Below are 23,904 nucleotides of genomic sequence, written 5' to 3' on the forward strand. Positions count from 1 at the left end.
TCTTTGGCCACGGACTCCCAGGTGTCAGTGGGGCTGTTGCACTTTATCAGGGAGGCTTTGAGTGTGTAACGTTTCCTCTGGCTCGTTTGCCGTGGACGAGTTCCGTGCAGAGCGCTTGCTTTGGGAATCTCGTGTCTGGCATGCGAATTATGTGGCCTGACCAGCGGAGCTGATCAAGTGTGGTCAGTGCTTCAAGGCTGGGGATGTTGGCCTGGACGAGGGCGCTAATGTTAGTGTGTCTGTTCTCCTAGGGGATTTGTAGAATCTTACGGAAACATTGCTGGTGGTATTTTTACAGCGACTTGAGGTGTCTACTGTACATGGTCCACATCTCTGAGCCATACAGGAGGGCTGGTATTACTACAGCCCTGTAGACCATGAGCTTGGTGACAGTTTTGAGGGCCTTGTCTTCAAATATTCTTTTCCTCAGGTGACCGAAGGCTGCACTGGCGCACTGGAGGCGGTGTTGGATCTCGTTGTCAATGCCTGCTCTTGTTGCTAGGAGGCTCCAAAGTTAAGGGAAGTGGTCCACGGTGTCCAGGGCCACGCCGTGGATCTTGATGTCTGGGGGGCAGTGCTGTGCGGCGAGGACAGGCTGATGGAGGACCTTTGTCTTACTGATGTTTAGTGTATATATCTCTATCTCTATCAACTAGATTTTCTTATGAAAAGTCATTCTTGAGACGGGTCTATCCATTCTTGGCATTTTTGCTTTGATGGTTTAAAAGAATGATTGCATTGGAATTTAGCTTTAAACACCACCCTTGCAATATTTAAAAAAATAAAGAATTGCATAAATGTTGCATTTCTTTCTTTATGTTGCTGTTGCAGGAATTCCCATTTTCTTTCCCGTGCAAGGGATTCCCCCCTTGTTTTTTTCAATACCAGTTCCCATGACAACAGTGGAGGCTAAGCCAAGGGTTGAGTCCATGACGTCAATGCGGGCGGCGCGGCTCTGATTGGCTGGCGGGGTGTGCGCGCTGTCAATCAGCTAGAGGGAGGGGGCGGAGCTGGGCTCCCCGCGCTCAACCTAACCTGCTGGTGGGAGGGGAGGCGGGGCGAGCAGGTCCCGCCCCCTCGTCGCGTGGCTCCCAGTGCCGATTGGCCGGACTCCCTCCACTTCTCCAGGGCCCATTGGTCCGCCGCCATGCCAATCAACCAAACCGATCACTTCCTGCCAACAAGTTTGATTGGACGGCGTGACAGAGCGGAGCGCGAGAGCCCGAGCGAATGGACTCTTGAGGCCAAAAAAAATCTATACAAAATATACATTTTTAAGCGTAAATCTAAAGTTTGTGAATGAAACAAACCCCCGATAAACGGTTTAATCGTGTTTTCGGGCGGTAAATGTGGTTTAATCGGTGACTAATCGGGAAGGTATCGGTTTGGTATCGGGGATTTTTTTTGTTGCCGGTTAATCGGACGGCGGTGTCGGTGAGTGCGCGGGCGGGAGTGAGGAGGAGGGGGGAGGGAGGGGAAAAGGGGGTGGCACCGACTAATCGGCCAATAATCGGTAATTATCAGGGGAGTTTTTTTTATTTTTTTTGTTGTGTGGAGAGGGAGAGAGAATGAATATCGAGATCCCGCCCGGGCTGACGGACCTGCTGCAGGGCTACACGGTGGAGGTGCTGCGGCATCGGCCTCCCGATCTGGTGGAGTTTGCCATCCAGTACTTCACCCAGCTGAAGGAGAAGGAGGAGCTCTCTAGTAGCCACAGGGCCACCGATGGAGATCCCATGCAGACCGACTCCAACGGCGACGAAAACGAGTCGGATTCTGATTCTGATTTTGAAGGTAAGGAAGAAAATAGCAAGCCTGAGAGAGACACACACACTCGAACAAGAGGATGTCCTCCAGAGCAAGAAGAGGGAGGGGGTTAAACAGTCAAGAGAGGTGGAGATGGGACATCTCTTCTCCAAACCCCTTCCTCATCAGGTGGGGATGGGACATCTCTTTCCCCCCCCCCCCCCTTTCTCATCAGGTGGGAGCCCCTTTCTCATCAGGTGGGAATGGGACATCTCTTCCCTAAATCCCTTTCTCATTAGGTGGAGGTAGGACATCTTAACGAGAAAGGAGTTTGGCAAGAAAGGGCAACGAGAAAGATAAGAGAGAAAAGGAGAGGTGGGTATGCAGAGAGGGAGAGCAAATGCATCGGCACATAATTGGGTGATGGGAGGGTGGGGAGATGGTAAGGGAAGAATAGATGGATCACTGAAGGGAGGAGGGAAAAATGAGACAAGTGCTCAAAGGGGTAAATAAAGAGAGAAGGAGTTACAGATGGATGGCATGAGTTGGTAGGAGGTGAGAGATGAAGGATAAAATAAGGAGGTAGAGCAAAAGGATGGGGGCCACCACAGGGAGAGTTGTGAGCTATCTGTATGAAGAGATGGAGTACAAGGTAAAGGACACAAGGACAGAAGCCACACAGAGAGTAAATAGAGCAAAGAGAAAGGTGAAATGGCAATGTCCAAGAGAAAAAGGACACAGAAAGATGCTGAGAGGAAAGATTGTTACGGGTGGTCAGTCATGTTTGGCAAAGAATAGATGAAGACACATTTTAAGACTTGTAGAGGAAATGAGAATTTAGAAGAGACTTCAAAGCCTGTGGCTGGATGCAAATTAATTTTGGTTTGTCATTTTAGAAGTGGGATCATATTTTGTAAAGAGGATTAACTTTGTATCGTTGTGCAGGCTGATAGTGCATCGCAATTCAATAGCAATGAATTCTACATTCTGTTGAATGATATTTTCTAGCAGAAAATGACATTATTAATACAGCTGCAATTAATTTCTCAAATTAAATAATTCAATTTAGAGCACTACATTATTATATTAAAGTAAATGTAAAGTTCTCTTAAGGAAGTATTGTACCGTTTAAAGTGATAGTGCCTTTGTTCTGAGAAGGTTGGAACTGTCACAAGTCATTTTATCATGCAGTCGTCATGTGCAAGTAGAATAAGTTGCTAAGTTGCGTCATTACATTAAATGTTTGCCATATCTTCTTCGCCAGTTTCTAAAAAAGACTACGTAGTGTCTCGTAATACATCGTTTTGAACTCTTTCACGATGGCTATCCCAGTGGGATTGGGCTTCCCATTAACTACTTGTCGAATCAGAGTAGTGTATTTGTATATGTTTACATTGAAATCCATCTGCCCTACTTCAGACCTTACACTTAGTTGGTTTGGGGATCTTTTTAAAGCTCTATCCTTTCTTTTAAATTGCTTTGCTACAGAAAGAAAATATTTAAGTATTGGTTTAGTCAGTTTAATGTTCTCTGATCACTCGGGGGCGCCATTTTAAATTGTTTTTATTTATTTATTTTTTCCACCGTTGTACAAACCTACCATAGTTCATCCATGTAGATGAACTATTACACCTAATATGGATCACTTGTGCCAAGATCAATACAGATAGATCGATGTACAGACACTGTGGTCTGTTATATTTTGGAGACTGTATTAGATCTTTGGGTTTTTCAGAATTCAAGCAAGTGTTCACGAGCAGATTGGAATTGCATTGAGAATTTTAACACGGAAAAACAATTATTGCTTGCAAAGCAACGAGTGATTGCCAGACTTATATTGCTTAACATTTTTAAATGATTGTCTGTCCAATCAAGTCTTTTGTACATAACAAAGTACTATTAGACCCTTGATAAAATCAAATAGCAAATTTTATCTATACTTATGTTACCAAATACTAGCACAAGTAGATTAATTTTAATGAGTTTTATATTGTATGGTATGTGCTTGATAAGACAATTCTGGTTCAATTAATAGAAATAGGCAGTGTTGGTTTGTGTAGTTGCTCACATGTTCACTCTCCATTTTGAGTACATAGAAACATAGAAAATAGGTGCAGGAGTAGGCCATTTGGCCCTTCGAGCCTGCACCACCATTCAATAAGATCATGGCTGATCATTCACCTCAGTATCCCTTTCCTGCTTTCTCTCCATACCCTTTGATCCCTTTAGCCATAAGGGCCATATCTAACTCCCTCTTGATCCCTCTTGAATATATCTAACGAACTGGCATCAACAACTCTCTGTGGTCGAGAATTCCACAGGTTATCAACTCTTTGAGTGAAGAAGTTTTTCCTCATCGCGGTCCTAAATGGCCTACCCCTTATCTTTAGACTGTGACCCCTGGTTCTGGACTTCCCCAACATCAGGAACCTTCTTCCTGCATCTAACCTGTCCAGTCCCGTCAGAATTTTATATGTTTCTATGAGATCCCCTCTCATCCTTCTAAACTCCAGTGAATACAGACCCAGTCGATCCAGTCTCTCCTCATATGTCAGTCCTGCCACCCCGGGAATCAGTCTTGGCTGCACTCCCTCAATAGCAAGAACGTCCTTCCTCAAATTAGGAGACCAAAACTGAACACAATATTCCAGGTGAGGCCTCAATAAGGCCCTGTCCAACTCCCTGTAAGACCTCCCTGCTCCTATACTCAAATCCCCTAGCTATGAAGGCCAACATGCAATTTGCCGCCTTCACTGCTTCTGTACCTGCATGCCAACTTTCAATGACTGATGTACCATGACACCCAGGTCTTGTTGCACCTGCCCTTTTACTAATCTGCCATTCAGATAATATTCTGTCTTCGTGTTTTTGCCACCAAGTGGATAACCCCACATTATCCACATTCTACTGATCTGCCATGCATTTGCCCACTCACCTAACCTGTCCAAGTCACCCTGCAGCCTCTTAGCATCCTCCTTACAGCTCACACCGCCACCCAGTTTAGTGTCATCTGCAAAATTGGAGATATTACACTCAATTCCTTCATCTAAATTATTAATGTATATTGTAAAGAGCTGGGGTCCCAGCACTGAGCCCTGCGGCAGCCCACTAGTCACTGCCTGCCATTCTGAAAAAGACCCGTTTATCCCGACTCTGCTTCCTCTCTGCCAACCAGTTCTCGATCCACGTCAATACATTACCCCCAATACCATGTGCTTTAATTTTGCACACCAATCTCTTGTGTGGGACCTTGTCAAAAGCCTTTTGAAAGTCCAAATACACCACATCCACTGGTTCTCTATTGTCCACTCTACTAGTTACTTCCTAAAAAAATTCTAGAAGATTTGTCAATCATGATTTCCCTTTCATAAATCCATGCTGACTTGGACTGATCCTGTCACTGCTTTCCTAATGTGCTGCTGTTTCATCTTTAATAATTGATTCCAACATTTTCCCCACTACTAATATCAGGCTATAATTCCCTGTTTTCTCTCTCCCTTTTTAAAAAAAAAAATGGTGTTACGTTAGCTACCTTCCAGTCCATAGGAACTGATCCAGAGTCGATAGATTGTTGGAAAATGATCATCAATGCATCCACTATTTCTAGGGCCACTTCCTTAAGTACCAAGTCTCAATCACTTCTGTTGGGTAGTGAATGAATTAGAGGCTGAGTAAAGCTTTCTTGACTCCACTCCAATAATGTAGCTGAGCCCGAACCTGAGGGGAACTGAGGGCAGTAGCATTGTTACATTCACTGTTTCAAATGCCACCCCTTCTTTTGGTGTCTGAGTGAGGTTGCCTGATTAGATTGAGTTTTGTGCTAAAGGCCTACAAACCACTGAGAATTGTACTATCCAAACTTAATTGATCCATGTGATCTCCTGGACCGGTTTTGATCGCCTGAGGGGGTCGGTGAGGAATTTTTCAGGGTATTTTTTCCTCTTATTGGCCCTGGGTTTTTTCTCTTTTTGTCTTTCCCAGGCATGGCTGTAGGGGCAGGAGGGATAGAGAATAGAGAGGGAGTGTTTAGTCGTGATGCGAGGGGTTAGGATCTGGAATGCACTGCCTGAAAGGGCGGTGGCGGCAGACTTAATCATGGCTTTCAAAAGAGAGTTGGATAAGTACCTGAAAGAAAAAAAAAATAGCAGGGCTACGGGGAAAGGGCGGGGCAGGGGGGCGGGTGGGAGGGAAGTGGGACTGGTTGAGGTGGTCTAGCAGAGAGTCGGCATGGGCTCGAAGGGCCGACTGGCCTCTTTCTGTGCTGTAACCATTCTATGATCATGGTGTAGGGAAGACTTGATGGACCAGCTGGTCTTTTCCTGCCCATCAATTTCAAATGTTCTTAGAGTACAGCCTTTCTTTCCACCTGGGCTGGATTCAAAGACAACTTCCAAAGGTGAAAGGTAGATGAGCCGAACCACGTTATCCTCTAAACCAATGCTTGTTCTTCACTTTGTACCCTTGAATATTAGTGCTATAATGCCCAGCAGCATTTTCCCAAATCAAAATCTTCAAAGATTAGCAACACTTAGGAGGATTTTTTCAATATGTCTTTCAAGTGTTTATTGTTGTACAGGTATTACGCTTCCCCTCTTTCACCCCCCGCCTCCCCGCCATCAACAATGTACAACAGTACTGGGCACAGTTGCGAATAGTATGTTTGAAGTACATTTCATCGTGATGGCTTAATTCAGCTTTTAAACTTCTTTTGTGCCTTCTGACGTTGCAGTCACCTGTTAATTTTTAAATCTCTCAGCTCTGCAAGTCCGCTTAATTTTGCTACCATTTTGATTTGATGGGCAGCGCACCAGGATGGAAGCCAATCTCAATAGAGTCGGTCAACAACAACACAGCTTGTATTTATATAGCACCTTTTAATGTAGTGAAACGTCTCAAAGCACTTCACGGTATGAGACAAAATTTGACACTGAGCCACATAAGGAGAAATTAGGGCAGGTAAAGAGATAGGTTCTAAGGAGCATCTTAAAGGAGGAAAGAGAGGCGGAGAGGTTTAGGCAGAGAATTCTGGGGCCTAGGCAACAGAAGGCACGGCCACCAATGGTTGAGCGATTATAATCAGGGATGCTCAAGAGGGCAGAATGAGAGGAGCATGGATATCTCGGGGGTGGGGGGGGGGGGTGGTTTTTGGGGCTGAAGGAGATTATAGAGATAGGGAGGGATGAGGCCATGGAGGGGTTTGAAACGAAGGATGAAAATTTTGAAATCGATGCGTTGCTTCACCGGGAGCTAATGTAGGCCAGTGAGCACAGGGATGATGGGTGAGCGGGACTGAGTGCAATTTAGGACATGGGCAGCCGAGTTTTGGATCACACCTAGTTTACGTAGGGTAGAATGTGGGAGGCCAGCCAGGAGTGCATTGGAATAGTCAAGTCTCAAAGGCATGGATGAGAAGTTCAGCAGCGGTTGAACTGAGGCAAGGGCGGAGATGGGCAATATTATGGAGGTGGAAATAGGCGGTCTTAGTTATGCTGCTGATATGTGGTTGAAAGCTCATTTCGGGTCAAATATGACACCAAGGTTGCAAATAGTGTGGTTCAGTCTCGGACAGAAGTTGGGGAGAGAAATGGAGTCAGTGGCTAGGGAATGGAGTTTGTGGCGGGGACCGAAAACAATGGCTTCGATCTTCCCAATATATGATTGGAGAAAATTTCTGTGGCTACGATTAGATAGATAAGAATGGAACCAGGCTCCACTGTTCAGTACGGAGACCCAGAGTGCAAATACATGGGGTTGACTCTCTGTATTTACTTTACTGGAACCCAATGGGCTATTGAAAGACCCACACTTTTGTGTATCTACAATGTTTTCTGTTCGCTGAATTTCATAGGCCCTGAAATTGTGGTTGGAGGCTTCCCGCGGGCGGATGCCTCTGACCGCAAATATTTTTTTACAAAAGTACCTTGGTGGTCCCAGAGGTATTAAAATTTCTGGTCCTGAGCCTAGATACGCAGCCAGGCACAGAGGCTCACATATCAAATCTGCATAGGCGATTTGTACTCATCAGTGGGATCACGAGGTCCATTCCAACCTATCAAAATGGAGTATTTCATTAACAGTTATGGTAATTCTGTTTGTACGGAGTTGCCTTAACTATGAATGAGAATACCCCCCAAAACACGGAAACACATTAAATAAATAAAAAAAACATATCATATTTAAAATTAATTGAAATTGAATTTAATTAAATGTTTTAGACAAAAATGTATTTACCTTAAATATAATTTAAAAAAACTTGCCTTAATGGACAGGGTTTAATATAAAAATTAGTGATAACATTTTATTTTTGTATCTTTTAAAACTCTTATCAGGCGTAACAATTTGAAGAAGATTTGCTGGGCAGGAGTTGGCCAATCTCTGTCCGTGGAGGCCTTTCTCCCGGGGATGCTTGCGATCTGTCAAAAGAAATCTTGGCAGATCGCAAGTTCTGGGTTTAAGCGCATACGCAGTGCATGCCTAAACCCGGAACTTGGGCGGCCCCTACGGGATCATAGGGGCACGATTTTAGGGCCATAGTGTTTACGGTATGGAGTGCGGTTAGCTGCACTGCTGTAGTGTAAAAGCACCCAAATATAATTGTGTTAGCGCCCTGCTTACCAACTTGTAATAAAACAGACTTGTGAATAGCTTGACCTTTTCAGTTAAGCTTTTAATCCTTTTTGACCTGTTTTATAGTGTTATTAATTGTCATTTTGCCTCTTTCTTCAGTGTTGTTTGCAGACACTCAATTAACTGTTATTCATTTCCCAGTCCCAGAGTTAATCTTCAATTTTGTCACTGGGATTTCAACAAAGTATAATTGTGAGCCTGTTAAATATTTGTATTATGCCCACTTAACCTGTGGAAAAACACCCAGGAGTACAATTTACAGATATTGTCCTTCCAATCTTGAGATCCTCTCTGCAGGGTGTATTTTGAACTGCAAGACAAAGTCTATTAGTGCACAACAATTGTAAAGTTCAAGCAGTCAAAATATGAACATTTCAAATGCCTACCATTACAATTAATTGAGATCCTAGTTGGGGCAAATAAACATTGTTATAGTGCGGCTACATAACAATGTTACACACTGAGAATTACACCTCGCAGAAGTAACAACATTGGAGTATCATACAGGATAAATATTGACAGGAGTTATTTTTTCCCCATAGTGTACTGATACCAGTAGGCTAAATTAGTCTGGTGGTAGAACTGAAATACATGTAAGATGTTCCTTGAACCAACTGTATCCTTGAAAATAAATTAATTGCTGTTGTCTTATACAAAACCATCTATTGTGTTGTTGCACTGGTGGTGGTATACTTCCGTTAATGATCAATTGCTTCATTTGCTCCAAATCAAATAGAGGAATAATGAAATATTTAAAAAAAAACTGATGTGTGTCATGGATCACAGGGAGTGTGATGTTTTTGAGCAGGCACATGTGCAAGTCACAAAGCTGTGGGTCCACAGTAAAGTCACAAAATCAGCTAGTACCAAATATTCTGTTTTATGGAGCTAAAGTTTCTGTGTTTTGTATTTACCCAACACTGGAGCACCTTCCGAAGCTGTGAAATGGTGCTCAAGGGTGGATGTCTTTTGCCTGAGGCAGGACAGATTTGCAAACTAAATTTACATTTAGACATGGAATTTGTTTTAGATATTATTGTCTGTTGAGACATTCTAGGCTATGATTGTGACTGTCGCTTGTCTTTTGATGGGACATGTGGTGGGGTGGCATTGCTAACTTATCCCCGTTCTGAGGTTCAACGTTCTACTTCCACAAAGTGCTTGATCTGTTTGCTGAACATAGCACAAATACTATTATACCTTGCCAATGGAGATTCAACAGTCTCTGTAGTGTTCTAGAAATATTAAGAAACCAGTTTGAATGCGGAAGTCTATATTTTCAAAGTAAATTTATAGATTGACATGTTGTCTTGGATCGATATTGGCTGGCCATCTAATAAGTATAATTGCATTCTTTGAATATCCAGCACTGTAAATACTCTGGGCATTGTGATAAAGGTGGTATAAAAAGGACTGAGATATGCAATGTGTGCAAATATAATAATGACTTTGGTAAAAGTTAGTTTTCTGAGGTATACCCAGAAATTGCTTAATAAATTGTACCCAGTTGTTGATTTGTACCTTTAGATTTTTAAATTAAAAAACACTAGATATAACGTAGAAACATTTACAGCATCTTTGGTTGCCTCTTATTTGTTATCGACACGCATTCTTCAGTAACATCATCTGTAACCATGGGGTCAACTTCCACAGATAGACAACACAAACCTCTTTCATTACTACTGATTCCAGGGCTGCTGCTGTCATATCAAACTGCTTGACTAAACTCAATTGCTGATGGAGTTCAAATTTCCTACACCTCGTCATTGAGGCTAAAACTAACTAACTGGGCTCTTGCTGGCAACTGTGTGTCCTGAGGTCCAATTGCAACAGCCTCCCTTGATGCTCAATGTGAGCCTTGGTGGTGTGTATTCTCGGTGTTCTGCCCAATCCTAAAATGAACTTTTAAACCACTCCTGTGGTTCATTGACCAGACCGATTTTTGTTTCACCTGTGGAGCATTGCTCACTTGCACCCCTACCTCACCTGCAACAATGCTGAAATCATTGGCCATGTTGTCTTCACCTCGTGATTGATTTGCCAAATAATACCATCGGCGACATTCCTATCTCCATCGTTTATAAAACCATGCACCAAACACCCTGAATTTCACCAAGCTGCACTGGTTCCTTGTATCCCAGAAAATCTGCTTAGAAACATAGAAAATAGGAGCAGTAGTAGCCCTTTCGGCCCTTCGAGTCTGCACCGCCATTCAGTATGATCATGGCTGTACCTCTATCTCAACACCATATTCCCGCTTTTCTACCATACCCCTTGATGCCTTTTGTTTCTAGAAATCTATCTATCTCCCTCTTAAATATATTCAGTGACTTGGCCTCCACAGCCTTCTATCATAGAGAATTCCACAGGTCCACCACCCTCCTGAGTGAAAAATTTTTTTCCTCATCTCGGTCCTAAATTTCCTACCCCATATCCTGAGACTGTGACCCCTTGTTCTAGACTTCCCAGCCAGGGGAAACATCCTCCCTGCATCCAGTCTATCCAACCCAGTCAGAATTTTATACGTTTCAATGAGATCCCCTCTCATTCTTGTAAAAACTCTCGTGAATACAAGCCTAGTCACAAAAGGTATAAAGGAGAAAAGTAAAAGTGGAGGTCAAAAAACAAAAAGGGCCACATTACAACATAATTCTAAAAGGACAAAGAGTGTTAAAAAAACAAGCCTGAAAGCTCTGTGTCTCAATGCAGGGAGCATTCGTAATAAGGTGGATGAATTAACTGCACAGATAGCTGTTAACAGATATGATGTAATTTGGATTACGGAGACATGGCTCCAGGGTGACCAAGGCTGGGAACTCAACATCCAGGGGTATTCAATAGTCAGGAAAGATAGACTGAAAGGAAAAGGAGGTGGGGTAGCATTGCTGGTTAAAGAGGAGATTAACGCAATTGTAAGGGAGGACATTAGCGTGGATGAGGTGGAATCTGTATGGGTAGAGCTGCGGAACACCAAAAGGCAGAAAACGCTAGTGGGAGTTGTCTACAGACCACCAAACAGTCATAGTGAGGTTGGGGATGGCATCAAACAGGAAATTAGGGATGCGTGCAATAAAGGTACAGGAGTTATCATGGGTGACTTAAATCTACATATAGATTGGGCTAAACAAACTGGTAGCAATACGGTGGAGGAGGATTTCCTGGAGTGCATAAGTGATGGTTTTCTCGACCAATATGTCGAGGAACCAACGAGAGAGCTGGCCATTCTAGACTGGGTGTTGTGCAATGAGAGAGGATTAATTACCAATCTTGTTGTGCGAGGTCCCTTGGGGAAGAGTGACCACAATATGGTAGAATTATTCATTAAGGTGGAGAGTGACACAGTTAATTCAGAGACTAGAGCCCTGAACTTAAAGAAGGGTAACTTTGATGGTATGAGACATGAATTGGCTAGGATAGACTGGCAAATGATACATAAAGGGTTGACGGTGGATAGGCAATGGCAGACATTTAAAGATCACATGGATGAACTTCAACAATTGTACATCCCTGTCTGGCGTAAAAACAAAACTGGGAAGGTGGCTCAACCGTGGCTTACAGGGGAAATTAGATATAGTGTTAAATCCAAGGAAGAGGCATATAAATTGGCCAGAAAAAGCAGCAAACTTGACGACTACGAGAAGTTTAGAATTCAGCAGAGGAGGACAAAGGGTTTAATTAGGAGGGGGAAAATAGAATGAGAGTAAGCTTGCAGGGAACATAAAAACTGACTGCAAAAGCTTCTACAGATTCGTGAAGAGAAAAAGATTCGTGAAGACAAATGTAGGCCCTTTCCAGTCAGAATCAGGTGAATTTATAATGGGGAACAAAGAAATGGCAGACCAATTGAATACTTTGGTTCTGTCTTCACCTAAGGAAGACACAAATAACCTTCCGGAAATACTAGGGGATCGAGGGACGAGCGAGAAGGAGGAACTAAAGGAAATTCTTATTAGTCAGCAAATTGTGTTAGGGAAATTGATGCGATTTGAAGGCCAATAAATCCCCAAGGCCTGGTAGTCTGCATCCCAGAGTACATTACCCTCACTACCATGTGCTTTAATTTTGCACACTAATCTCTTGTGTGCGATCTTGTCAAAAGCCTTTTGAAAGTCTAAATACACCACATCCACTAGCTCCCCCTTGTCCATTCAAAAAATTCTAGAAGATTTGTCAAGCATGATTTCCCTTTCATAAATCCATGCTGACTTGGACCGATCCTGTCACTGCTTTCCAAATACACTGCTATTACATCTTTAATAATTGATTCCAACATTTTCCCCACCATCGATGTCAGGCTGACCAGTCTATAATTCCCTAGAAATAGTGGATGCATTGGTGATCACTTTCCAACAATCTATAGACTCTGGATCAGTTCCTTTGGACTGGAGGGTAGCTAATGTAACCCCACTTTTTAAAAAAAGGAGGGAGAGAGAAAACAGGGCCTTGGTGAGTCCATACCTTGAATATTGTGTACAGATTTGGTCTCCTAATCTGAGGAAGGACATTCTTGCTATTGAGGGAGTGCAGCGAAGGTTCACCAGACTGATTCCCGGGATGACAGGACTGACATATGAAGAAAGACTGGATCGACTAGGCTTATATTTACTGGAATTTAGAAGAATGAGCGGGGATCTCATAGAAACATATCAAATTCTGACGGGATTGGACAGGTTAGATGTAGGAAGAATGTTCCCGATGTTGGGGAAGTCCAGAACCAGGAGTCACAGTTTTAAGGATAAGGGGTAAGCCATTTCGGACCGAGATGAGGAGAAATTTCTTCACTCAGAGAGTTGTGAGTATGTAAATTCTCTACCACAGAAAGTTGTTGAGGCCAGTTCATTAGATATATTCAAAAGGGAGCTAGATGTGGCCCTTACGGCTAAAGGGATCAAGGGGTATGGAGAGAAAGCAGGAATGGGGTACTGAAGTGGATGATCAGTCATGATCATATTGAATGGTGGTGCAGGCTTGAAGGGCCGAATGGCCTACACCTGCACCTATTTTCTATGTTTCTATGTTAGTTGACCCAATCTCTCATACGACAGTCCTGCCATCCCAGGAATTAGTCTGGTGAACCTTCGCTGCACTCCCTCTATGGCAAGTATATCCTTTCTTGGATAAGGAGACCAAAACTGCACATAATACTCCAGGTGCGGTCTCACCAAGGCCCTATATAACTGTAGTAAGACATCCTTGTTCCTGTACTCAAATCCTCTTGCAAGAAGGCCAACATACCATTTGTCTTCCTAACTGCTTGCCTCCATCTTCAAATCCCTCCAGACCCTTGTGCTAACTGCTCCAGGAAATCTTCTCCAGCCCTGTGACAGTTACTGTGATTTTTAGATTGCAGCTTATTCTGTGGTCCTCGACTCTACCGTTGGTGTCTGATCATTTAGTACTTGCGCTTTGGAATTCTCTTCTACAATTACTTTTCCTTGTCATTTCTCTTCCCCAACTTTAAAAAAGTCTATTACTAATTTATCACTCTGACTGCACATTTGGTCTTATTTCCCTTCTATTCACCCCCAGTTCCTTCTCTCTTGGTGCCCAGCTCTTCCCCTTGCAACGTGTCCTGAGACATTTTTCTATACGACGAACACTATGTACATGTACAAAAGCAAAATGCTACGGATGCTGGAATCTGAAATAAAAACAGAAAATGCTGGAAATCTCAGCGGGTCAGGCAGCATCTGTGGAGTGAAAAACAGAGTTAACATTTCAGGTCGATGACCCTTCGTCAGAACTATACATATATAGTGTGTATATATATATATATATATATACACACATGTAAGTTGTTGCTTGTATCGAATGTGAGTATACAACTGTCGTGTCATTGGAGTTACGTTCAGATTAAGCTATTTTAGTCTACTTGGTTCAGTAGCTGGGCTCTTTATTCTTGTGTTATTTTAACAGTGCAAGATCATTCTTCATATACCCTGCTGTGAATTGTGTGATTGTATTTTGTAGTTTTGTCATTTTGTCTGGACTATTACGTTAATGAAACTTCAGAATTGTTATTAGCTGTTTGTATTTCCCTTCACCTATTGGTATGGATGAAAATGGATCTAGGACCGTTATTTTATCTCCTGGTCCAGATGTTTAGTAACTGCTCAAAATGAACTTTAGTGGTTTATGCTGTCATCTAAAACCCTTGAATAAATTACTCCCTTGTTAATTCTTAACCACATTATTCCGTGTGTGTGTGTGTGTGTGTATGTATATATATATATACACATGTCTGTAGAATCAAACATGGGATAATAGCTGTTTCTATAAACATGTAACAGGAGTATTTAATGAGACCTCGACTCTGCATGAATTACGACTGCAATCCACAAAGTGCAGAGTGACCTATATTGCAATTTATCACTGACCTTGCTGAATAACTCAAATTATCACCAGTAAGTGGAATTAGAATGGAGGTTCAGAAATTATTAGCATCTCTCTGTTCTTGCTCTCAGCTCTCTCAGCTCCTCTGCTGTCTGTCACTTACTTTAGGCCCACTTCAGATCTGCCAACTCTTGCATTTTACACCCCTGTTCTTTATTGCTGCCTCATGCATATTATCCATGCGCACACTTCCTTCCCAACTTTCCATTGTCACTATTTTTGGTCACTCCTTAATATAAATATTGAAACTGTTCTTGTAAATTTTATAGAATGGAAATCCTAAATGTAAACTGTTGCCTGTAACAATGTTGTGGCCACGATGTAGTGCAGTGGAACAGGTTTTTGGAGACTGTCTCCCAACTCCAACTCATAAAACCATAGAATCATACAGCATAGAAGGATGCCATTAGGCCCATTGTTTCTGTGCTGGCTCTTTCAAAGATTTATCTAATTAGTCCCACTCACCTGCTCCTTCCCGATATCCCTGTTAAATTTTCCTTTTCAAGTATTTATCCAAATCTTTTTTGAAAGTTACTATTTAATCTGATTCCACCGCCCTTTCAGGTAGTGCATTCCGGATCATCATAACTCACCGTGTAAAACAATTTCTCCTCATCTCCGCTCTGGCTCTTTTGCCAATTATCTTCAATCTGTGTCTATGGTTATCGACCCTCCTACCACTGGAAATAATTTCTCCCTGGCTACTCTATCAAAACCCCTCAATTTTGAACACCTCTGTTAAATCTCCCCATAACCTGCTCTTCTATAAGGAGAACAATCCCAGTTTCTCTTGTCTCTTCAAATAACTCAAGCCCCACATACCTGGCATAATTCTTGTAAATCTCCTCTGCACCCTCACCATTATGTTTATTTAAAAAAAGACTTAAATTCATCAACTGCACTTCACCTATGGGCAGTTTATGAGATCCTTTATAAATTAATTGCTCTGTGATTTCATAATTTATAAATGAATGCCACGTGAATTATTGTAAGGTACAAATGAATATTTTGTAAAATACTAAAAATGAAGGAAATATCTATCATAGGAAATATTTGCAAATATAATTGCAAGGCTTTAGTTGAATGTAATTTAATATAATAAATGGCAAACAGGAATTTCATTGAAATGAAAGAGGGTGTGTGTTGGGAAAATGAATGGCCATTTTTACATATTGATCTTGGGATTATTGTCCATCTCGATATTAATAAAAGTTTGCATGACATAAACTTCCTGTCCTCAAATATTTCTTGTGGCTGTCAAAGTTTTTGACTAGCAATATTAAGTAAATCAACCGTGGTGTCGTACAAAGGCAGTGGAGATCAATTGTGGTCAGTTCAGTTGAAGTGGGGCTAGAGGGTGGAGGATAATTGGACCAGGCTGTACAGATGCAATTCAATCCCCGTTTTAAAGTCATACATTTTGTCTCTATGTGTACATAATATTTTGATTTTATATTATTTACCGTTGACTAGCAAAACTTGTGGCAATTTGCGAGCAAAGATATGGATCGGGATGAAGCGGGAGTCTCTCTGCAGTATAGGCTGAGGATTTCGGAGATTCAAGATTGAGGTGCTAGTGACTGCACCTCCCACTGACAGAAGTGCAGTTGTAGCGTGATGAGTTTTCATTATAAATATGCACATAGGAATTTATAATGGGGAAAATTGACCGCAGTAAGTAAGATTTTGTATACAGAAGGTGTGCATAGATACAAGATTTCTGATAGACTAACAATGTAAAATGCTATGTAAATATTTATCGTGGGAATTTCTATGTCAACAGTAACCTGTCACCATGCAGTTGCAAACTACCCACCACTGGTGTTGCTGTTGTGCGAGTTGCCCAGTTTTGCCCTGTCATTTTATTTAAGGTCCTGTTTAGTTTTGCTTTTCTTGGCTCCTTAACCTGCTCTCCTGAGCTTGAGGCCACAATTTCGTTTTCTCCATTCAAGGGTTCCCTTGCTGCTTTTTGCTCCCCTCTGCCTTCGTTTTAATTTCTCCTTCCGAGGCTTCCAACCCAAAATTTTAATTTTGCTTTTCTCTGCGCTTTGTTCCTGCTGCTGATCTGAAAGCTTACCGCTCTCCAATTCTTTCCTCCTCTCTTATTTCCACCGCAGTCTCTTAAAGTCATTGCTCCTTTTCTTGTTTGATGCCCAATGTATTAATTTTAGACACCCCACTCCCTCCCCTGGTGCCTGCCACTTGCTTTAGGCCCAATTTCTGTTCTGTGATTAGTTTTTCTGAAATTTATTCCTATTTTTGATCAAATTTTAAAAACGTTTGTCCCCCTCTTTAAAGTTGATGTATAGGATTACATCGGATATACAGCACAGAGACAGGCCATTTGGCTCAACCAGTCTATGACTGTTTATGTTCCACTTGAGCCTCTTCCTGTCTTTCCTCATTTAACTCTCGGCATAACCCCTACTCCCTCATATGCTTATCTAGCCTCCACTTAAATTTATCTATACTATTCGTTTCAACCACTCCCTGTGGTAGCGAGTTCCACATTCTCACCACATCTGTTGCTTGGTTATAATGGGCTTGGTAACTGTTTTGTGAGCCAGCTTTTATTATATAATAATACATCTTGTGTTACAGTGTAATGTTCCTATTATTACACAACAGTGTATGTTCCTATGCAATGTGAGGAATGTCACACAGATCTAAATCATGTGACTGCCTACACTTCCTGTCCACATTATCGTTGTTTCCTGTGTCATGATTTCTGAGTACCTGTAATGCTTTTATGTCAACATTTATAATGAAAGAAACATTATGTGAACGGCATCTTGTGTCAACATATAGAATGGAGCAACAGCATGTCACCATTTCATCGTCACACTGTTGATGAAAGAAAGAACTTGCATTTCTATAGCGCCTTTCATGACCTCGGGACCTTCCCAAAGTGCTTTATAGCCAATGAAGTACTATTGAAGTGCAGTCACTGCTGTAATTGTAGGAAATGCAGCAGCCAATTTGCAAACAGCAAGCTCCCACAAACAGCAACGAACCAATTGATTAACTCAAAATACTTCTTCTGGAAAAGTTTCAATCTGCCATTTGTCTCTAAAAATGTCTATTTCCAAAATAAAGTTTTAAACACGATATTAAATTCACAAACAACATTTACCCATTGAATGTCTCTGTCTCTTTTAATAGCTTCTTTAAAGTTTTTACTTCAAGATATCAGCCTGTCTCAAAAGCTTTTGGGCTTTGGCTCGATATTTGTTTTAACAATGAACAGTTGGATTGAAGTTCCAACCACATCTGTGCATTCTGAGTATGTGCCGTTTGCAGAATTTCTCAGTGTGCAATCATCTCGGCAGGAGTTGATATACAAAGCTGTGCCCTCTGCTACTGCAGGGCTTGCAGAGTTTCTTCACTTTTTCCCAAAGACTTTGAAGTAAACTGGAAATTTAATTCTCCAAGTTTATTTTTAGGCAAGTCGCATGCATTATTGCTCGCAAGTAACAACTGTGTTTAGACTAGATATGGTTTCTTTGCTGATCGTTGTAAAGAGACAAAAAAGATTGTTTGTTGAAATGGTTTTGTTTTTAGTTAAATGGTGAAAAGGATCTATGTTTGTTTTCCAAATTGATTTTGACCTAGCTGGAAGATGTTTGAATTATTAATTGGTTCTGATTGACTGTTGTCCATATCAATCACGGCAAGCTGCTCTGGGAAATATTTATTTTTCAAAAAGAAGAAATGGAGCAGTTGACCTGCAGCCTGTTGTATTGTTCTCTGGACATGAGAAGTCTAGCAGCACTGGGATCAGATTTTAGTGTCTAACAGTAGTTTGATGGGAAGAAGCTGAGAATGCATAACTTAAAAAAAAATGTCAGTAAAAGTCCCAACACACAGGAATAAGATTTGAAAATTATTTTAGGAAGGTTATTGATCTCTTCCGGTCAGGAATAGTCAGTATAAATGCTATATAATCTTTTTTTAATTATTTGTATTCTACCTTTTAGTTATTAGTTCCCCTTGAAGATATCCGATGGCAAGATAAATGCGGAAGCAGAGATTGTATTATCTTGGCTCATCCATTCAAAAGATCCTACAGTCCCTTTACCGCAGCTAATAACTGTTTATTATATGGTTCCAGAGTTTTCATCGCGCTTATTCTGGCCTGAAGTCAATTTCTTGTGTTGACACTGTTTATATGAAGAAAAACTTGAACTTGTGCTCTCGTTCCACTGACTGCTTAATTTGAAATAGTATTCCAGCTTGCCTTTTCTGTACCTTTTATTATTATCTTATTTATCTTGCTCTAAAGCTAATGCTCCACCTATTTTTTGAAGGCCATTCAGCCAAAGTTTGTTTACTTTTTCCTGTGAACTCCAGTCACCAACAACAACTTGTATTTATATAGCTCCTCTAACGTCGTAAAACATCCCGAGGCGCTTCACAGGAGTATTATAAGACAAAAAAATAAATTTGACACTGAGCCAGATAAGAAGAAATTACGGCAGATGCTTGGTCAACAAGGTAGGTTTTAAAGAGCGTCTTGAAGGAGGGTAGAGAGGCGGAGAGGTTTAGGGAGGGAGTTCCAGAGCTTGGGGCCTAGGCAGCTGAAGGCACGGCCACCGATGGTTGAGCGATTTATAATCAGGGATGCTCAAGAGGGCAGAATTTGAGGAGCGCAGATATCTTGGGGTGGGGGGAAGGGGGGGTTTGTGAGGCTGAAGGAGATTTATAGAGATAGGGATAGGCGAGGCCATGGATGGATTTGTAAACAAGGATGAGAATTTTGAAATCGAGGCGTTGCTTAACTGGGAGCCAATGTAGGTCAGCGAGCACTGGGTGATGGGTGAGCGGGACTGGGTGCGAGTTAGGACACGGACTGTCGAGCTTTGGATGACCTCAAGTTTACATAGAGTAGAATGTGGGAGGCCAGCCAGGGGTGTGCTGGAGTAGTCAGGTCTAGAGGTAACAAAGGCATGGATAAGGGTTTCAGCAGTCCACTGATAATGAGGGATCAGTCTAGTGGCTCTTCTCTGAACTGTCTCCAGGGCTTCAGTATCTTGCTGTGACTCACTGACCACAAGTAGACACCATACTTTAGGTGTGGTTTGACTGGGATCTTGTACAGTTCGTCAATCTCTTTCCTTAGTGGCTAATCTGGAGTGAATTGACTTGTTGAGTCTACTAAATCCCCTAGATCTTTTTCAAATATATTCTTGGCTATTTCACCCTCATTTGTGGAGTATTTATGTTACCTGTTTTTCTTCCTAAGTGTATTTAAGTGTTGTTTGCTGTTGATCTGCCCATTTAGATATTTTGTGTAAATCACGTTTTAATTCCTTAGCTGTCACCATTGATTCATTTGTCTCTCCTAGTTCGTTATGAAAATTTTCAGTAGACTGAGACATTACTAATAACTCTTAGTTCCTCATGGTTTTATCTAACTTATGGGTTTGCAGAACTCGTGAATTTCGGGTCTTTATTGCATAACCAAGAACAATATGGAATTACATAGGCCTTTAATGTAATAAAACCTCCCAAGGCACTTCACAAGACTGTAATCAAACATAAATTGACACCGAGCCAAAGAAGGAGACTTTTGGACAGATGACCAAATGCTTGGTCAAAGAGGTAGGTTTTAAAGGAACAGAGGTGGAAAAGCGAAGAGGTTTGGGGAGCGATTTACAGAGCTTGGGGCCGAGACATCTGAAGGCATGGCTGCCAGTTGTGGGGCGAAGGTAGTGGGGGATGCACAAGAAGCTAGAATTCTCGGAGGGTTGTAGGGCTGGAGGAGGTTACAGACATGGGGAGAGACGAGGCGTTGGCGCAGTTGAACAGTATTATTTTGATCAAGGTGGGAATCAGACTGACGCCCTCAAAATAGATTAATAACTGAATTCATTTGGTTTCTGAAATGAGGATTGGATGGTGAATTTTAAAGAGAAGAAGATTGGGCTATTGCCTCATGTCTCCATGTCTGTGAAAGACTGTTTGGGACATTACTGAGTTGTACAATGCAGCAGGCAGGACAGTGAAATCTGGTTCTGCAAGTTTAATTGAACAGTAGAGGCTGAAAATGATTTTTTTTATCATATTCAGAAGATTTGCTAGTATGTTTTAGTCATATTAAATATAAAAACCAATATGATGTACAAGTAGAAGAAAACATGGAACAATTAGCCAACCATCAATGATCGTCAGTGAGTGAGTTCAGTAAGCAGTTGAAGCTTGTTAGAAGAAAAATACAAAAACCTGTGCACTAAATATGTGTGCATTTATTTTTTTAATAATTTGCACATAATAACTGAAGCTTGATTTTAATATCGAGTATAATTTTCTAATTGTGCATGAATATGCAGTGACAATAACATTCTCTGGCAATGCAGTGAGGGTGATTATTCAAACTTGCACTGATTTGCATCATAGCATTTCTGCAGTTTGCTTCTTTAAAGAAAAATGATGCGATTGTAGTATAGTGACGAGCTGAAGTAGATGTTTGCTGTTGAGACATTAGAAGAATAATAAATATCTCAACCATGGCATAATTAATTTTGAACTGTTAGTCTAAATGTTTATTCATCAGAAATTGCTTATGACGCCTTGCACATTCTGAAGCAACGGTTTGGGTTGAATTGCATTCCATTTATTTTTATTAGTATATAAAGTACATAAATGTTTAATTCCTCAACTTGAGGCTGTCATTTCTCATGAGGTTATTGAAGTACATAAGAAAAGCACGCTAAGTAATTCCACTGTCTGCCAGTGAGTATATAATTATATATGTGGAATATGTTCAGATTTAAAAAAAAAAGTTATCTACACTTCAGCACACTGTAGGCCTAACTGCCAGTGTGTGGGATGATGCTGCCATTCATGCACCTCTTCAATCTTGAACTTTGGAGAGTTGAGGGACATTTTCAGAAAGGAACTTGATTCAGATAGCATGTCAATCTTGCTCATTGGAGCATAATTGTGGAGTCATGCAAGTTGTAGCTCCAACGGTATTGAGTTTTTAAGTTTTGTTGGGTTGTGTGGATAGTGCTGTGGCAGTTAGGCAACACTGCCATGGAAGGCAAAAGCATAGGTGCCTCCACTTGGTTAAGAGCAGTAGCAGCGGCTCAGGAGCAGACCATCTACCCTCCTCTATGCTCTGTTTTGGATGAGATGGGGGAAAGAGATAAATAAGACTTGCATTTATTTAGCGCCTTTCACGACCTCAGGACGTCCCAAAGCACTTCGGCCAATGAAGTACTATTTTTGGAGTGCAGTTACAGTTGTAATGATTTGAAGGGATTGTCATATGAAGAAAGGTTGGGCCTACACTCCTTGTGGTTTAGAAGAATGAGCGGTGATCTTATTGAAACATACAAGATTCTGAGGGGGCTTGAGAGGGTAGATGCAGAGAGAATATTTCCCCTCATGGGGGGAATCTAGAACTAGGAAGCATAGTTTTAGAATAGGGGGTCGCCCATTTAAAACAGAAACGAGGAGGAATTTCTTCTCTGAAGGTTGTGAATCTTTGGAATTTTCTACCCCAGAGAGCTATGGAGACTGGGTCTTTGAATATATTTAAGGTGGAGATAGACAGATTTTTGAATGAAAAGGGAGTCGAGGGTTATGTAGAGCAGGCAAGGAAGTGAAGCTGAAGGATCAGACTTGATCTTGAATGGCGGAGCAGGCTTGAGGGGCCAAATGGCCTACTCCTGCTATTTTTTATGTTCTTATGAAATGCGGCAGCCAATTTGCGCACAGCAAGCTCCCACAAACAGCAATGTGATAATGACCAGATCATCTGGAAAGAAATTACAATAAGAAGGATAACTTTCACAAAAAAACACAACTGGACCAGATAATCGAATTTCTGCCAACCATTGGCTATTTTGTGTAAAATGTGAAGGAAATGAATGTTATGTAATTTCTGTTGATCAATCTTCACATATGGTATTTCACATCAAGTAACAATATTTTTCTAAACTTGCACAATTGTGTGCCATTTATTACAAAAACTGATGACCAAACATTGCAGTTCATGTGCATGGTCACTTTCCTGTTCTTTCAGTATTTTGTTTTCCAGCAACTTATATACTAAAGAAAGAAAGACTTGCATTTATATAGTGCCTTTCATGATCACTGGACGTCTCAAAGCACTTTACAGCCAATGAAGTACATTTGGAGCGTCGTCACTGTTGTAATGTGGGAAACACAGCAGCCAACTTGCACACAAGCAAGCTCCCACAAACAGCAATGTGACAATGACCAGATAAACTGTTTTTGTTATGTTGATTGAGGGATAAATATTGGCCAGGACACCAGGGATAACTCCCCTGTTCTTCTTGAAATAGTGCCGTGGGATCGTTTACGTCCATCTGAGAGGGCAGACGGGACCTCGGTTTAACATCTCATCAAAAAGACGGCATCTCCGACAGTGCAGCGCTCCCTCAGCACTGCACTGGAGTGTCAGCCTAGATTTGTGTGCTGAAGTCCCTGGAGTGGGACTTGAACCCACAAACTCAGAGGCAAATGTGCTACCAACTGAGCCACAGCTGACACTAGTATCCGATTCTTCAGGCTTTAATGATGTGGGTGACTCGCATCAGCAACTTCTGAGGAATCTGACCAAAAAAGAATCCAAGATTCCATTGCTTTCAGCAGATTTTGAAGTCCTGTTTGTGATGACCGAGGCTTGATCTCATGTTTGTTTACAAGATTTTATCTCAAACTCAAGCAGATTGAACAAAAACTTAATATAAAAATATAGCTTCTTTAATCATCTTACTTTTTTGGGAGGGAAAAATGAAATAAGAAGTTGACATTAGCAAAAGCTATTGTAGATATTTGGGAGGTTCTGTAATGTTTGCCGTACCAAGCTGAGAGGGGCATGGAGGCCAATAAATCCCTCGCCTAGAATCAGCCAAATCTTTTTTTTTAGCCAAATGTATTGCTTTTATGAAAGCTGATTTTAATCATGCCAGACTTTGGTAGCAAGAGTAGAGGTACAGAACATTTTTTTAAATGGTGAGAAACTTTTCAATGTTCACATAGATTTAGATGTCCTTTCACAGGAAACACAGAGAGTTAGCATGCAGGCACAGCGAGCAATAAGGAAGGCAAATGGCATGTTGGTCTTTATTGTAAGGGGGTTGGAGTACAAGAATAAGGACGTCTTAG

General features: G+C 41.5%; 1 protein-coding gene across 1 annotated transcript in view; it reads left to right on the plus strand.

Moving 5' to 3' along the window:
* The window catches only part of slc25a20 (solute carrier family 25 member 20), a 443,188-nt gene that overhangs the window by 117,234 nt on the left and 302,050 nt on the right, over positions 1-23,904 (plus strand). Inside the window, exon 7 of the mRNA XM_070895604.1 lies at positions 1,568-1,794. Within this exon, the coding sequence (XP_070751705.1) occupies positions 1,568-1,794 (227 nt within the window). The remainder of the gene's footprint in view (positions 1-1,567; positions 1,795-23,904) is intronic.

This window comes from Pristiophorus japonicus, chromosome 12, assembly GCF_044704955.1.
Source record: "Pristiophorus japonicus isolate sPriJap1 chromosome 12, sPriJap1.hap1, whole genome shotgun sequence".
Classification (NCBI taxonomy): Eukaryota; Metazoa; Chordata; class Chondrichthyes; family Pristiophoridae; genus Pristiophorus; species Pristiophorus japonicus.